General features: G+C 43.4%; 1 protein-coding gene across 2 annotated transcripts in view; it reads left to right on the forward strand.

The window, feature by feature from the left end:
• The window catches only part of LOC133408253 (sodium- and chloride-dependent GABA transporter 2-like), a 28,034-nt gene extending 11,960 nt beyond the window's left edge, over nucleotides 1-16,074 (forward strand). The window contains exons 8-15 of one of the 2 annotated variants that reach the window (XM_061686863.1): nucleotides 1,294-1,397; nucleotides 6,366-6,490; nucleotides 6,561-6,673; nucleotides 9,081-9,218; nucleotides 9,301-9,403; nucleotides 9,483-9,583; nucleotides 12,081-12,251; nucleotides 12,353-16,074. In XM_061686863.1, the coding sequence (XP_061542847.1) occupies nucleotides 1,294-1,397; nucleotides 6,366-6,490; nucleotides 6,561-6,673; nucleotides 9,081-9,218; nucleotides 9,301-9,403; nucleotides 9,483-9,583; nucleotides 12,081-12,251; nucleotides 12,353-12,457 (960 nt within the window). In that variant the 3' untranslated portion in view covers nucleotides 12,458-16,074. Of the gene's footprint in view, nucleotides 1-1,293; nucleotides 1,398-6,365; nucleotides 6,491-6,560; nucleotides 6,674-9,080; nucleotides 9,219-9,300; nucleotides 9,404-9,482; nucleotides 9,584-12,080 lie in introns of both variants that reach the window. The other variant, XM_061686862.1, reaches the window with a different exon arrangement.
• The last annotated feature ends 23 nt before the right edge of the window (nucleotides 16,075-16,097 follow it).

The following is a 16,097-nucleotide window of genomic DNA, read 5'->3' on the forward strand; positions in this document are numbered from 1 at the left end:
CAAATTGTCTTTGTTTTATGTTTAGTTTCACAGTAAACGTCAATTGGGAGTGGCATTAAACGGCTTGACGCCTCTTTTTTGAAGAATTATTTACTATCTTTCAAACTGTTGCTTGTGAAGTTGAGTTTACTGCCATACTGTGCTCATATCTCACATTTTTGCTCGCAAGTCAAAGGAATCAGCTGATCGATGGTAGAGCGGGTCTTCCAGTGACCGAAAGGTCGCTGGTTCGAATCCCGCCTCCTACTGTCCGCATGTCGAAGTGTCCTTGGGCAAGACACTGAACCCTGATTTGTTCCCAGTGGCCCTGGCAGCGCCATGCATGGCAGCAGCCGCCCATATACAAATGCAATTTGTCCTTAATTTGGTTTTCAAACAGCCTAGTAGAATGACAGGCAGACTTATGCTTGAGCCCGATGAATCCTGCCTATCAACAGGTGACCATTACACATAATGTGACCAAGAAAAAGGATCACAGCTGTTCTGTTGATCTACATTTCTTTTTCCACTAGTGTTTCCACATTTAAATCTTTTAGCATCACATCATTGGTGGCGGAACGGTGGTTAGAGCGTCTGCCTCACAGTTCTGAGGACCGGGATTCAATCCCCGGCCCCACCTGTGTGGAGTTTACATGTTGTCCCCGTGCCTGCGTGGGTTTTCTCCGGGCACTCCGGTTTCCTCCCACATCCCCAAAACATGCATGGTTGGTTAATAGACAACTCTAAATTGCCCGGAGGTGTGAATGTGAGTGCGAATGGTTGTTTGTTTGAATGTGCCCTGCGATTGGCTGGCAACCAGTTCAGGGTGTACCCCGCCTCCTGCCCGATGATAGCTGGCATAGGCTCCAGCACGCCCACGACCCTAGTGAGGAGAAGCGGCTCATAAAATGGATGGATGGATCATCATTGGTATAAAGTTTTGTTGTGTTTATTTAATTATCAACCAGAATAGTTTTTTTTATTTTTTTTTTTACATGATTAACAAATGTCAACATTTTTGTAACATTACCTACTTTTATTCTCTTCACTTTTTGTTTTTTGTTTTGCCCCTGTTGATGAGGAAATAAAAATTATCATAAGGCTGCATGCATCAGAGCAAAACAATAGAACTCCCCGGTAGAACAAGACAAACTAACAGAGTGGATTAGTGAGTCATTTGTGTTGTGTTTTACTGTCGATGATTGATTGCATGCAGACAAACATTACTTAGCAAACATGAAGCATTTTCCACAGACACCGTTGTTGAATATTTTCCTCTCACGTCTCACATGATGTCCTGTCTTTGTGCTGCAGGTCTGGATGGACGCTGGCACCCAAATATTTTATTCCTATGCTATTTGCATCGGCTGTTTGATGGCACTTGGCAGTTATAACAAGTACAACAATAACTGTTACAAGTAAGTTCACATAAAACCTGTTATGTCAATATGTGATGTACACCTGGGCAATCTAATGCGATCCATCCAATACAAGGAATATTCACTCAGGCAGTCTGCCTTTTTAGTAATAACAACAAATCCTCTCATGTATCTTTTATTTTTTTTCTTTCAAAGGTGTTTGGCAAACTCCATATTCGAAAAAAAAAATCTCTGAGGCCTGTTGTAACAGATTTTACTTGAGGGTCAATCCCTAAAGCTACTGCTGTAAAGGCTTTTTAAAGCGCTATACATAAACATGCTCCTGTTAAAGTAAACATTGTACAAACCCACACCACTGTCCTGTTTCAGGAGCATAGTTAGCCTTAGAAAAAGAGTAGAGCACTGTATACAGAACATGACCCACTTTGCAATGTTGGCTGATTCCAGAAGCAACATAAAGCCACAGAGGAAACCAAGGAAACGGGCAAATAATAGCAATTCAGAAAGGGAAAGTAGCCCAAAACAACAACTGAGGGGCCACAGCAAAGCATAGAAAACAATACAAAGAGACCAGTAAAATCAATACTTTTTATACCCACTCATTTTAGGAAATTAAATCAATTATGGTTTATTTTTATGGCCTATTAAAATTAGTTCAGTTTGAATGGGCCTTTTGTTTTTTTCTTTTTGTTTTTTTCTGTGGGGTGCAGGGTGTTGCTGTTGCAGGCAAGCAGAACGATTTGTACCAAATGTTTGTTGAAAAAGAAGGAAACAAAAAAACAGGCACGAACAGTGCTAAGCAGCTCTGAACCAATAGTACAGAAAAGAGGGGGCTGATTGGCTGATATGTACACAGAGGCAGGCCCAGGGGAAACTTGTGATACAGGCATCTAAACATAACCCAAACTAGCAAGAAAGAAACATAGAAAATTGATGGATGGAAATTGGTCAAAATTTATGATGGAAATACAAATTCTGGCCCATATTGCTATTCCCCTATTAGGGTTATTGCATGTGAAGATTTTTTAAATAAAACTGTGAGTGTCACAGGTGTGTGTGCAAAGTATATATAGAGGATCCAGAAGCAGACATACAACCAAAAGTTGAACATAAGTAATTTTAATAACAAAAGGTGCAAGATTCACGAGGACACAAAATACAGAAGCGAAAACAGAAACCAAGACACGTACTTGCAAGGTGGTTTTTACAATTAATAAACTAAGAACACACTGGTAGCAGTGGCAGCGCAAGACTTTTATCCTTGGGGTGGCCAAGGCTATTTCGGGGGGTCCACCAAGTATGACAATGAATTTGTTTCTCGACCAATGAATTGCAACCAATGCAATGTACATACTAAGCACACAGAAGGTGAGTTTTGTGCGCATAAATTAAAGTTGATTAACAATGTTTACAACACAATGTACACAAAAACACAACTGCAACAAATTTTCAATAATCACAGAGTAACCCACTCTCACACACACACACAAGCTATTCACTTACACTCTCTCTGTACACCTTACCGTTACCTGACTTGCTTCTCTTTAAAAAGAAGTCATAGATCGTGTCCTTGTCTTTTCATTTCTCAACGGACCCTATGAAAGAACATAGGCCAGTTTTGTTACTCTGAGGATTACTTACAATTGCACATCCATCCATCCATCCATTTTCTGAGCCGCTTCTCCTGACTAGGGTCGCGGGCGTGCTGGAGCCTATCCCAGCTATCATCGGGCAGGACGCAGGGTACACTCTGAACTGGTTGCCAGCCAATCAAAGGGCACATACAAACAAACAACCACTCGCACTCACATTCACACCTACGGGCAATTTAGAGTCTCCAATTAATGCATGTTTTTGGGATGTGGGAGGAAACCGGAGTGCCCGGAGAAAACCTACGCAGGCACAGGGAGAACATACAAACTCCACACAGGCGGGGCCGGGGATTGAACCCCGGTCCTCAGAACTGTGAGGCAGACGCTCTAACCAGTCGTCCACCGTGCCGCATCTTTAACAACTCAATTTCACACACAAAAAAATAATAATTGCCCAGTAACACAAAAGCCTTTATGCACTGTTGAAAACAGTTGATATATATGAAACACGAACAAACATGAAATATGAAATAAAAAAGCACACTTTTTATTAAAGTAAATAAAAAGGCAGACTTTTTTTTGTAGATGAAAATGGCAGACTTCTTGAATCAAATAAAATAAAACAGAAAAAATACTTCAATAAAAAGGCAGAATTCACTTGAATTACATGTAGGCTATACCTATTTTAAACAAGCTACACTGGTGATACTGGTGAAATTTCAGAAATTAAACTCAAAAGGCAGAATTAACTTTAATTACAGTATTTATGCTTTTAAAACAAGTTACACGTGAATCTTATGAACAGCACTTTTATGATGCCCTCAATTCCTGAAGTTTTCTTTGAAAGCACTCCACGAGTTTGTCTTAAAAGTGTTTTTGTCACGTACGTGGTTAGGGCGAGGGCGAGTAACACAAGGTAAGAACATGGTGGACCCAATTGCAGGGAAGCAGGGAGGCAAGGCAGGAGTGCAGGATTCTCAAAATAATATTTAATCTTAGAAAAGGGAAAACTGAACAAAGTCCCACAACAGATACCAATCAAATCAAAGTAACACTCAAATATCTAAAACTGGAAACAAACTATGACCTGTGAGTAAGACGTGGAATAGAAAGGGAAAATGACACCTGACAATGACATACCACAATGATAAAGACAACTGACGACTATGACATGGCAGAGACATGTGACAACGACAATGAACCGACAAGAACTGAAAGAAACCAGGGAACTAAATACAAACAGATAGACGAGACAACGAGGAACACCTGGACAAGACATGAGTGAGAGAGCTGATTGGTCGACACAAAGCAGACGAGAACAGGTGGACACAACAACTTAATGAGCACACGACAAACATGGAACACAGGAAAACATGGAACAAAACTAAACACACCCCAAACCAAAACACAGACCATGACAGTACCCCCCCTCTAAAGGAACGGATCCCAGACGTTCCCCAAACAACAACCAAAAAGTCACCAACCCAGGGTGGGCGGAAGGGGGCCTGGAGGAGGGTACAGAGTCCACCCCTCAGATCAGTCTGGTGGCCATCCAGGCCACCCAGGGTGAGGTGCTTGGCTGAGCGGTTCAGGAGGTCGCCCAGGATGCCAAGCACCAGGGTCTTTACAGGGCCATTCAGGCGGACGGCCACGGTGCCGAAGCAAATGGTAATGCAGGGGCCAGGCAATAGGGTTGGGTGGCGGCCGCTGGACGAGCGCCGCCGGAGCGAGGACGGGTGGCGGCCGCTGGACGAGCGCCGCCGGAGCGAGGACGGGTGGCGGCCGCTGGACGAGCGCCGCCGGAGCGAGGACGGGTGGCGGCCGCTGGACGAGCGCCGCCGGAGCGAGGACGGGTGGCGGCCGCTGGACGAGCGCCGCCGGAGCGAGGACGGGTGGCGGCCGCTGGACGAGCGCCGCCGGAGCAAGGACGGGTGGCGGCCGCTGGACGAGCGCCGCCGGAGCAAGGACGGGTGGCGGCCGCTGGACGAGCGCCGCCGGAGCGATGACGGGTGGCGGCCGCTGGACGAGCGCCGCCGGAGCAAGGACGGGTGGCGGCCGCTGGACGAGCGCCGCCGGAGCAAGGACGGGTGGCGGCCGCTGGACGAGCGCCGCCGAAGCGGGGTCGGGTGGCGGCCGCTGGACGAGCGCCGCCGAAGCGGGGTCGGGTGGCAGCCGCTGGACGAGCGCCGCCGGAGCAAGGACGGGTGGCAGCCGCTGGACGAGCGCCGCCGGAGCAAGGACGGGTGGCGGCCACTGGACGAGCGCCGCTGCCGAGGAGCAGGAACGGGAGCCTGCCGCAGCTGCCGAGGAGCAGGAACGGGAGCCTGCCGCAGCTGCCGAGGAGCAGGAACGGGAGCCTGCCGCAGCTGCCGAGGAGCAGGAACGGGAGCTGCAGTCGCTTCCTCAGCCTGCCGCCATTGAGGTTTGGGAGTAGAGGGTACGGGAGTGGAAGCGTGCACAAGGTCTCGGGAAGGTGAACTAGGAAAAATGGCTGGTACTGAACATGGTGGCTTGGGGGCAGGTTTGACTGGACGTGACTTAATTGGAGCCGTGGAACAACGTGTGGGAACAGGGAAAAAACGAGGGGGCAAAATTTGACCTTTACTTGGGCGCCTCCGTTGGCCACCACGCGGCGGTCCCGTGTAGATGGCCAAACGGGTGCCCAAGAAAAGGTCCGAGGGAAAGGTTTTGGACTCACTGGGGTTGGAAACGGCGAGACGTGACAAAAACTGACGAGGACGGGATAAACTAGGGAAGGAACCAGAAAAATCTAAGTCTGTGTCAGAGTCAGAAGGTTAACTAAATCGGGGCCATTTTCACAGTAAGAAAAATCAGAATATAAAGAAACATGTGGATGTAAAATAGTAGGGCATGGTGAATAACTAGGACAAGTGGGGGGACCCGATGAAAAGGACAGAAAAGACTGAACGATAGGGCTTACTGGAGGAGGGTAGGTATGGATGGCAGGCTGAGGACGGTGGGAGGCAGTTTGGTGGTGTCCAGGGTGACGCCATCTTCTTCCCGCTGGGTCCTGTTCTGGTCGGTTCATTCTGTCACGTACGTGGTTAGGGCGAGGGCGAGTAACACAAGGTAAGAACATGGTGGACCCAATTGCAGGGAAGCAGGGAGGCAAGGCAGGACCCTAGTGAGGAGAAGCGGCTCAGAAAACCCTAGTGAGGAGAAGCGGCTCAGAAAATTGATGGATGGAAGTATGAGTGCCCGTACAGTACAGGCACGTACAGGCATGTGCAAAGCCTCTGAGTCAACTCATCTCTTTTGGCATGCAGGGAAACCTTCTCTCGCACACATCAACATGAAACAACACGTCTTTCCGCAACTAGATATTTGGAAAACTAAATAGGACTTAAGTAACAAATTTTAACATGTTTTTTTTTGTTGTTGGTGTTCTTCTTAGAGATTGCGTTTACTTGTGCCTCCTGAACAGCGGGACCAGTTTTGTGGCCGGGTTTGCAATCTTCTCCGTTCTTGGCTTCATGGCTTATGAGCAGAACACAGATATATCCAAAGTAGCGGAATCAGGTAAGGTCACACAATTTAAATGTGAGGGAATACCTTCTATACATGAACCCACCAACCTCTCTCGCCCCAGGTCCTGGCCTGGCGTTCATCGCTTACCCTCGAGCTGTGGCCATGATGCCGTTTCCACAGATTTGGGCCATTTTCTTTTTCATCATGATCATCCTGCTTGGACTGGACAGTGAGGTTGTGCACTTTTCTATTGTTTGTCAGCTAAGCTAACAGGCAGACAAGCAATGCCTCGGTCAAATTTAGTGCATTTAAACCACAACACTTCTCAGACAATGGCAATCAAGATTAAGTATTTAATATTTTTTGTAAAGGCACAGCTCTTGTGTTGGCTCTCATTAATTTAATTAAGGAGTGTATGCGGTTTAAAGTGAAGAGTAGTGCGATAATCTGGGACAATGTAGGTTGTGCAAATGTTACAGATACTCCTCAATCAGTGTGCAAATAGAGCAGATGGTACTCTGGCATGAGTGGCCAGTATATGCAAATAGTGCAGCATGGCGCGACAACTACAGTGAGTGCACAAGTAATACATAATTGGCCCCACAGAAATGTGACAACGAACTCAAGTCAAAAAATTGCCAGCTCTTTGTGATGGAATTAAAGGTTAGCTGTTTAAGAAGTTGATTACAAGAGGGAAGAAGCTGTTGGAATGTCTACTAGTTCTAGCTTGAATTGATCGGTAGCACCTACCTGAGGGAAGGAGCTGGAAGAGCTGGTGACCGGGTTCGGAGGGTCCGAGAGGATTTTGCATGCCCTTGTCTTAGTTCTGGCAGCGTGCAAGTCCTCAAGGGTGGGTAGGGGGGTACCGACAATCCTTTCAGCAGTTTTGATTGTCCGTTGCAGTCGGAGTTTGTGCTTTTTTGTAGCAGCACCAAACCGGACTGTGATGGAAGAACACAGGACCGATTCGATGACCGCTGTGTAGAACTGTCTCAGCAGCTCCGGTGGCAGGCCGTGCTTTCTCAGAAGCCGCAGGAAGTACAACCTCTGCTGGGCCTTTTTGAGGACGGAGTTGATGTTGGTCGCCCACTTCAGGTCCTGAGAGATTGTAATTCCCAGGAACTTGAAGGTCTCGACGGTTGACACAAGGCAGCTGGACATCGTGAGGGGCAGCTGTGGCGAAGGATGCCTCCTGAAGTCCACGATCATCTCTACAGTCTTGAGCGTGTTCACCTCCAGGTTGTGTCGGCCGCACCACAGCTCCAGCCGCTCCGCTTCCTGTCGATACGCAGACTCGTCACCGTCCTTGATGAGGCCGATGACAGTGATGTCATCTGCAAACATCAGGAGTTTGACAGTCGGGTTCGCTGAGGTGCACTCGTTCGTGTAGAGAGAGAAGAGCAGCGGAGAGAGGACACAACCTTGGGGCGCCCCAGTGCTGATGCTGCGTGTGGATGAGGTGGCCTCCCCCAGCCTGACCTGCTGTGTCCTGCCCGTCAGAAAGCTGTAAATCCACTGGCAATGGCAGGTGAGACGCTGAGCTGGAGAAGCTTGGATGAAAGGAGTTCAGGGATGATGGTGTTGAACGCTGAGCTGAAGTCCACGAACAGGATCCTCGCGTAGGTCCCTGCACTGTCGAGGTGTTCTAGGATGAAGTGCAGTCCCATGTTGACTGCATCATCCGCAGACCTGTTCGTTTGGTAGGCAAACTGCAGGGGGTCCAGCAGGGGACCTGTGACACTCTTGAGGTGGTCCAGCACGAGACGTTCAAAGGACTTCATGACCACAGATGTCAAAGCGACAGGCCTGTAGTCATTCAGACCCGAGATTGTAGGTTTCTTGGGGACTGGAATGATGGTGGAGCGTTTGAAACAGGATGGAACTTCGCACATTTCCAGAGATCTGGAACACAATATTAGTAAAATGGACAATTTCTGTGTTATTTTATCTGTCAAACATTTTTTTTATTATAATTGAATTAATTATGAGGCATACAATTAAAAAGAGAGAACTAATTATATTAATACAATTAATTAATATAATATATTAATACAATTTTAAATTCTTACATTGTATTTTCAGCCTCTGACCTTTAAGCTCTTCCACCTTCTCTTCATCAAGTGTGCACTCGCGGCCAACAGCAAGGCGCTCTCAAGCAGCCACGCCAGCGCAAAGCCCCTGTCCACACGCTAGTTGTCACGTCAGACTTTTTTTTTTATTCTATTGTGCCTTTCTCTGCGTGACGTGCACACATTTACGGCCAACAACGAGGCGCTCTAAAGCGGCCACACCAGTGGACTATCCAAAGGGAAGATGCAGTTCATGTAGGCATAGCTAGCTTCCTAGCTAACTGCACTTCGCAATTACGCCGGATAACTGCTGCTGTGAAAAAAGGCGATTAAGTTCGGATATAGGGAGGGGCGATGCATGCCGGATTCCAAAGTTTGTCACGTGGCGCCATTTTAGCCACATCCCAAAAAAATCTGGAAAACTGAAATGGTGAAAAACAGTTTAACGCTACATCTCCACAATTGAGTACTACATGATTCTTTGTCTTTTTAACTAAAAGTAAAGTACTAACTGTACATTGAAATCAGCATGCAAATGTGTACAGTATGTAACATAAATCCCTTTGCTTCAGTTTGTAGGTCTGGAAGCCATTGCCACCGGTATTTGTGACCTGAAACCTTCCTTCTTCCATGTTGGGCATAGACGTAAAATACTTCTACTCCTCATCATTGTTTTCTGTTTCTTCATCGGCCTCATAATGGTCACTGAGGTAAGGCAGAATTATGCTTACTTTTTGGGATTTACTTCCTCAGATTTGTTAATTCTCAAGATGCCTCCTGTCACACACACAGGGAGGATTGTACATCTTCCAGTTGTTTGACTACTACGCCTGCAGCGGCATGACTCTGCTTCTCTTTGCCATCCTTCAGTCTGTGTGTATTGGATGGATTTACGGTCAGTGGATTTCACATTTGAATGGCTCCTGTACTGTTCAATCATTCTTCCTCACCATTGATTCGCCATGTGACCACAGGAGCAGATCGTTTCTATGACAACGTCGAGGACATGATTGGGTACAGGCCTTCACCACTGATTAAACACTGCTTGAAATATGTTACTCCAATCATCTGCATGGTGAGTAAACATTCAGTCTGACTTGCCAGTTCTGAGACAGGGAATAAAAGAGTAAACTGTTGAAGATTAACTTTACTCTCATTCCACCGACCTTGATTTTAAGATAGTGGACGAAAATAGCTGGGCCACTTGTAACAGAAAACTGTCAACAACTTCTGGAAGGTTCTGCAAATTTTCCAAGGCAACTCTTGCTATGTGGGTTCTGTCTCTAGATGGCATTTTCTTAACTCACTTTTTTTGTTTATCTGTTGTCGTCAAAACAGTCAAAAACCATAGGGATCCTCCTCCATGAATGAAAAAGAAAAACAAGGTTTTTACAAAAAATGCTCAAATATCGGCATGAAATACAAATTGCTTAAATATTTTGATAAACGTTATTCATGGACATTAAAAACATTAGATTTGATTAGATTTGATTAGATTAGATTAGATTAGATTCAATTAGGCGATAGACTCCAAATGACCTGCGACCCTAATGAGGAAGAGCGCCATATAAAATTGAGGGATGGATTACCTGTAGTTTAGATTTAGAAATTTGACCATTTGAAAATGAACAATCAATTAATCAAGTAACTTTCCATAGCTGACATCATGCTGCACTAGTGTAATGCACCCCATTTGCCCGCAATTGCTTCAAGATGCAATTAATCAACAATCAGTCCCATACAATAAAAATTTAGCAATCAGTAAATTATTATTTGTGCCCATCCCTAATTGAATTAGATCAGCAGGCAGGTTCTAGGAAAAGAAAGAAATTATCAGTGTAAATCACGATACTCTATCACACTCCCTGCTCAATGAAAAGCATGTACAGTTTCTCCAAATATGACTTGTCTCATGTATGTGTTCATTTTCGGAGAAAAACATGCTTTTGTATTGTAAAAAGACGGTGGACCAGTTCATGAATTGATACCTATGAATAAATGGATTAGACTCTGGCGCCACCTAGGGGATAATAGCTTGTGTCATATCTGTGTAAATATGCATGTACAGTGTTCCCTCGTTTATCGCGGTCAATGGGGACCAGAACCCCCCGCGAAAGGTGAAAAACCGCGAAGTAGGATTTGTCCCCCCCTAAGAATTTTCGTGGATGTGTATGTGGGTACCAGAATGTTTAAAATATGTAAACAGTATTTATACTTTACATTCAGACAAAGATTACAACAGTACATATATTTACTTAAATCTTTAATTATAAAACCTTATACAGAAATTAACATTTATTATACAGTAATTAACATTCATCGACATTTCACTTTTTCGCTGAATGTCATCATCTTCTTCCTCCTCTTGCTTTCTCAGGGGCACAGTGCTTCGGCGGCATAGTAAGGGCTTGCTTAACTAATCAAAAAAATTATCGCTTAAACAAAAAAAGTTATTGCGAACACAACAGCGTGGATGAGACTGGTGAGACACAACAAGGGAAGATGCTGGGTGAGGCTGCAATGATGCGCAGCCAATCAGCTCACAGGATAAATGCACTCGTGCCCTCATGAAACAACAAGTCTTTCCGCAATATGGCTGCCGATATGGCTGTATTTTTTTTTTTTTTTTTTAATGAATATTTTGGAAAAACCCGCGAAGTACTGAAGCCGCAAAACGTGAAGCGCAAAGTGGCGAGGGAACACGAACTGTATTTTGTGTTTGCTGCTGCCTTTTGGCCAGGACTCCCTTGAAAAAGGGGTTATTCTCTGTTTCCTGGTTGCATAAAGGTGAAATCAAACAAAAACAGCTGAGTAAATCCTGGGTACTTTTTGTAAAGGTTCGAAATGATCATCCTTTTAAATGTATCCTTATTTATAATAATTAAAAAATATATATTTACATCCAATTAAGAGAAGATTAAAACCAGTAGCCCTGAGATTTTGAGATTATCTCCCTGGTTCATGTTGTATACTCCCTGGTTTGAAATTCTCACTGAGTTAATGTTAATGATTTCTATTTGCTGAATTGGTATCTTTTAGTTGAACACAAGAATGTGTAAACAATACAAATGAACAAAAGGTTATCTGTCCACAGTTTTCTTAATACAGATATGTCCAGTATTAAATGTACAGTTAATTAGCATGTTCTAGATGAATGCTTATGTTAGAATCTTTAAGAATCCTTTAGGATGGTACAATTATTGACGTTAAGCTCAAAACTGTCCAATAAGATTAGAGAATGTATTGATAATCGGGGAAAAAGACAATAGAAAATATAAATATTTTTCCAAGTTTGAATGTATCCCTTGTTGGGCTTTTCCTGCTAGTAGATGCTAGCTGCTAGTTGCAGTTACTGTGTTAAGCCGTGTGGTTAGCTGTTTTTGAAGGACAAGAAGAATTAAAAATCAGGAACAGTTAGAACGTTTTTATGATAACATATTTTTTATGGGCATTTTTTTATTATTTATTTAGTCTATGATTCCATGTTGAAGCAACAGCCGTGATAGAGCCACTGTAGCTAAAACGAAATATGCTAGCTGCTATGCTCACCCCTTTTTCATGGCTGTTTTCAGGGAACATTTTTCTTCTCCTTGGTCAAATACAAACCTCTGAAGTTCAACAACACCATTGAGTATCCATGGTGGGGTTATGCTCTGGGCTGGTGGTTCACTCTGTCTTCCACGCTCAACGTTCCTTTGTGGATGGTGTACAACCTGATTACCACTCCCGGGACACTTCGTCAGGTAAAATGTTTGATGTTATTTTTTTTAATGAATTTTACTCTGCTCCATAACCACAAACTGATTTTAAAGTTAAGTAAACATTCAACATTCTTTCTTGTTAGCGGTTCGCCACCCTATGCACGCCATCGGAGGATCTTCCGTCACCCAAATTGAACAAGAAAGCACTTGAACTGCGCAACTTGACGCACAAATCAGACAGGTTCTGAGAACATCAACATTGAGCACTTCCATTGAACACTGTGAGGCACAACAAACAACTTTAAATATATTTACAAAACCAAAGATGACATTCACAACTTGGTTTTCTCCTTTCCAACCACGCTATACTAGATTAGAAAATAACCAATCACGGAGTCAGTGTCTCATTGTTTGTCCATTCCTATCCTCCAATATTTGATTGTTTACATGAAGGGAATAAAAAAGGCAAAGTTGTAAGGTATAGCCAAAAGCTCCACGATGACAAAAATGCCATGCGGTCATTTACAACTTTTGGACTTCGATAGGATAAAACTGTTTTTTGCTTACAAAGGACAAGAACACAGAACCTGGCCAGAGGTCCAATAATCACAAATCCCTTTTTATCGTTCTTCTATCAAAAACATTTAAGTTCAAATTGATGAGGCTGTTTTTTTGTTTTTTGTTGATGAAAGTATTTAAGTGGAACGGTCGGGGGGCCAATTAAGCCATACAGACTATTTGCCAGTAGATCATTGAAAGTGGAATAAAGCAGAAATATTGAGTCCAGACAAATGGACTTTGTGTGAACTTAGGCCAAGTGAGCCAACAACAACCTTTTTCAGATTCTATAAAAGTGCCTTAAACCTTTAAATTGTTTTTCCAGGAAAAGGGATCTGCACCAAATTGTCACCAGAAATGTTTCACAATATTCACTGACAATTTAAGGAAAATATATCCTGGATCCAAAACGAGATTTAAAACCAAGACACCCACTTCTGCATATGCAGGAAATTAAGCAACAATCCTGGATCTATACCCTTAATTTCTAAATAAAAATCCGGGTCATTTTATACTGTATTCCACAAATTGTCATCAAAATCAGTCTCTTTGTTTTGAACAGAATCCTACTAAACAAACATAATCAAACAACCTAAACTATAAACAGAAGCAAAAACATTCCATCCTTTGCAGAGATAAAATCGCTAGTATCCGCTGGCTCTGCAATAAAACTTCGTGTTCTTCTATGGCCTTTGCTCCACTCCATCTCAAAATTTCTCAGAAATCATCGATAATCCTTGTTGGAAGGAAAGAACACTCAAAACTTTACCATAAGGTAATAAATAGGTTGATGTGGAGGTGGTATTTAAACTCACTCAAAAAATATTTTATGAAGCCAGAAAACATCAAATTCAATGATTCATATTCCTTCAAAAACATTATTTAAGATCAAATTTATGAGGCTCTTTTTTGTTTTTATTTTGTTTTTTTGTGTTGATGGAAGTATTTATGTGGAACGGTCGGTGGGCCAATTAAGCCATACAGATAAACTATTTGCCAGTAGATCATTGAAAGTGGAATAAAGCAGAAATATTGAGTCCAGAAACATTTACTTTGTGTGCACTTCAGCGTACTGAGCCAACAACCTTTTTCAGATTCTATAAAAGTGCCTTAAACCTTTAAATTATTACCCCCCCCCCCCAAAAAAAAAAAGTTCTTCCAAGAGAAAAAGGATCTTCACCAAATTGTCACCAGAAATGTTTCACAATATTCACTGACATTTTAAGGAAAACATATCCTGGATCCAAAACAAGATTTAAAACCAAGACACTCACTTCCTGGATATGCAGGAAATTACGCAACAATCCTGGATCTATACCCTTAATTTCTATAATAAAAATTAGGGTCATTTTATACTCTATTCCACAAATTGTCATTTATTATATTTATTTATAATGTTTATTAACAGAATCCTACTAAGCAAACAAACTAAACTATAAACAGAAGCAAACACATTACATCCTTTGCAGAGATAACCACAGGTAGAATGGCACACAAGGTCAATCGTTAATTGGAGATGCGCCAAAATATACACCACCTTGCACATGCCTGATTTGTACTTTTTAAATTTGGGTCCAAAAAAATACAAAAGAATCACTAGTATCCGCTGGATCTGCAATAAAACTTCAATGCGTTCTTCCATGGCCTTTGCGCCACTCCCATCACAAAATTTCTTATAAATCGTCTATCTTGCATAATCCTCGTTGGAAGGAAACACTCAAAACTGAACTACCATAAGGTAGTAAATTGTTGTTGTAGTGGCATTTAAACTCACTTCAAAATGAAGCCACAAAACATCCAAATTCAATGATTCCATATGGAAGTCTATGAAGCCGCGAAACATCAAATTCAATGATTCCATATGGAAGTCTATCACCTAATGAGTGTCGTACCGTCATTTATACAATATATGTGGTCCAAACACTGAAGGGTTTCTGACCTGTCCAGGCTCTAGCTGCTGTACAATTTGCTCATGGCCCCCAGTCACTGGGAATTGGGAAGCATTCAGCTACCAGTGGCGAAGCGAACCATACTGCAAACTTGTGGTTATCACACAGGATATATTTGTAACCATTAAATGAATTATATAGTTTTTGTTACCAGGCTTGCCGAGTAATGGAAAACAGCGTTACATTTTCTTGTTTTTTTTTTTTTCGATCCATCCATTCATCTTCTACCTCTTAGCCAAGGTCGGGTCGGGGGGGGCAGTAGCTTTAGCAGGGACGCCCAGACTTCCCCCTCCCCAGCCACTTCATCCAGCTCTTCCGGTGGGATCCCGAGGCGTTCACAGGCCAGTCGAAAGACTTTCTCTCCAGCGTGTCCTGGGTCGTCCCCGGTGTCTCCTCCCGGTGGGACGTGCCCGTAACACCTCATTAGGGAGGCATCCGGGAGACATGAGAATCAGATGCCCCAGCCACATCATCTGGCTCCTCTCGATGCGGAGGAGCAGCGGCTCTACTCTGAGCTCTTCCCGGATGACCGAGCTTCTCACCTTATCTCTAACGGGGAACCCGGGGAACCCGGACACCCTGCGGAGGAAACTCATTTCGGCGATCTTGTTCTTTCGGTCACAACCCACAGCTCGTGACCATAGGTGAGGGTAGGAACGTAGATCGACCAGTAAATTGAGAGCTTAAGTCTTTCAGCTTAGCTCCTTCACCACAACGGACCGATACAAAGTCTGCCTGTTTATTATTTTTTTTTTTATAGCAACTGTGTTCTGCTACAGTTACAGGGGAAAACAACTAATCAGACTACAGGTATATTTCGTAAAAAATGTGATTATTTTACAGGATAACAATTTGAATGCAGGAGAGGCTAGTTGTTGACTTGAACCCTCGGCCGCGTTCAAGCTAGCTCGTGGAGGCAGACACACTTGTTGAGACTTGACAGCAAAACAAGTGGATCCGTTGACACATTACAGTATAGCTCAATGGGCCACTCGTATTGATTGTAGCCACGATATTGTGAGCAAACCATGTGATAATTTCTTCCAATTGCTTAATTAGCTGAAGCTACCACTAAATGCAAAGGTTGCCTTCATGCGCTTGTCTTATTTTCACTCGTTATAACACACACTGCGACACTGCGTCATGTGGATGGATTTTAAAAACGCTTTTATGAAGCTTGGCCGCACAGTATAACAAGTGGTTAGCATGTCTGCCTCACAGTTCTGAGGTTGTGGGTTTGGTGCGCCGGCTTCCTCCTGAATTTACAAGACAGAAATGACCAGGCAAATATATCTACATATAGATTTTAATGATATAGTTTTTAATGATATAGTTTTTTGACTATCATATTTTGTATTGGATTTATCCAAAAGGTAATTGA

This window comes from Phycodurus eques, chromosome 10, assembly GCF_024500275.1.
Source record: "Phycodurus eques isolate BA_2022a chromosome 10, UOR_Pequ_1.1, whole genome shotgun sequence".
Lineage (NCBI taxonomy): Eukaryota > Metazoa > Chordata > Actinopteri > Syngnathiformes > Syngnathidae > Phycodurus > Phycodurus eques.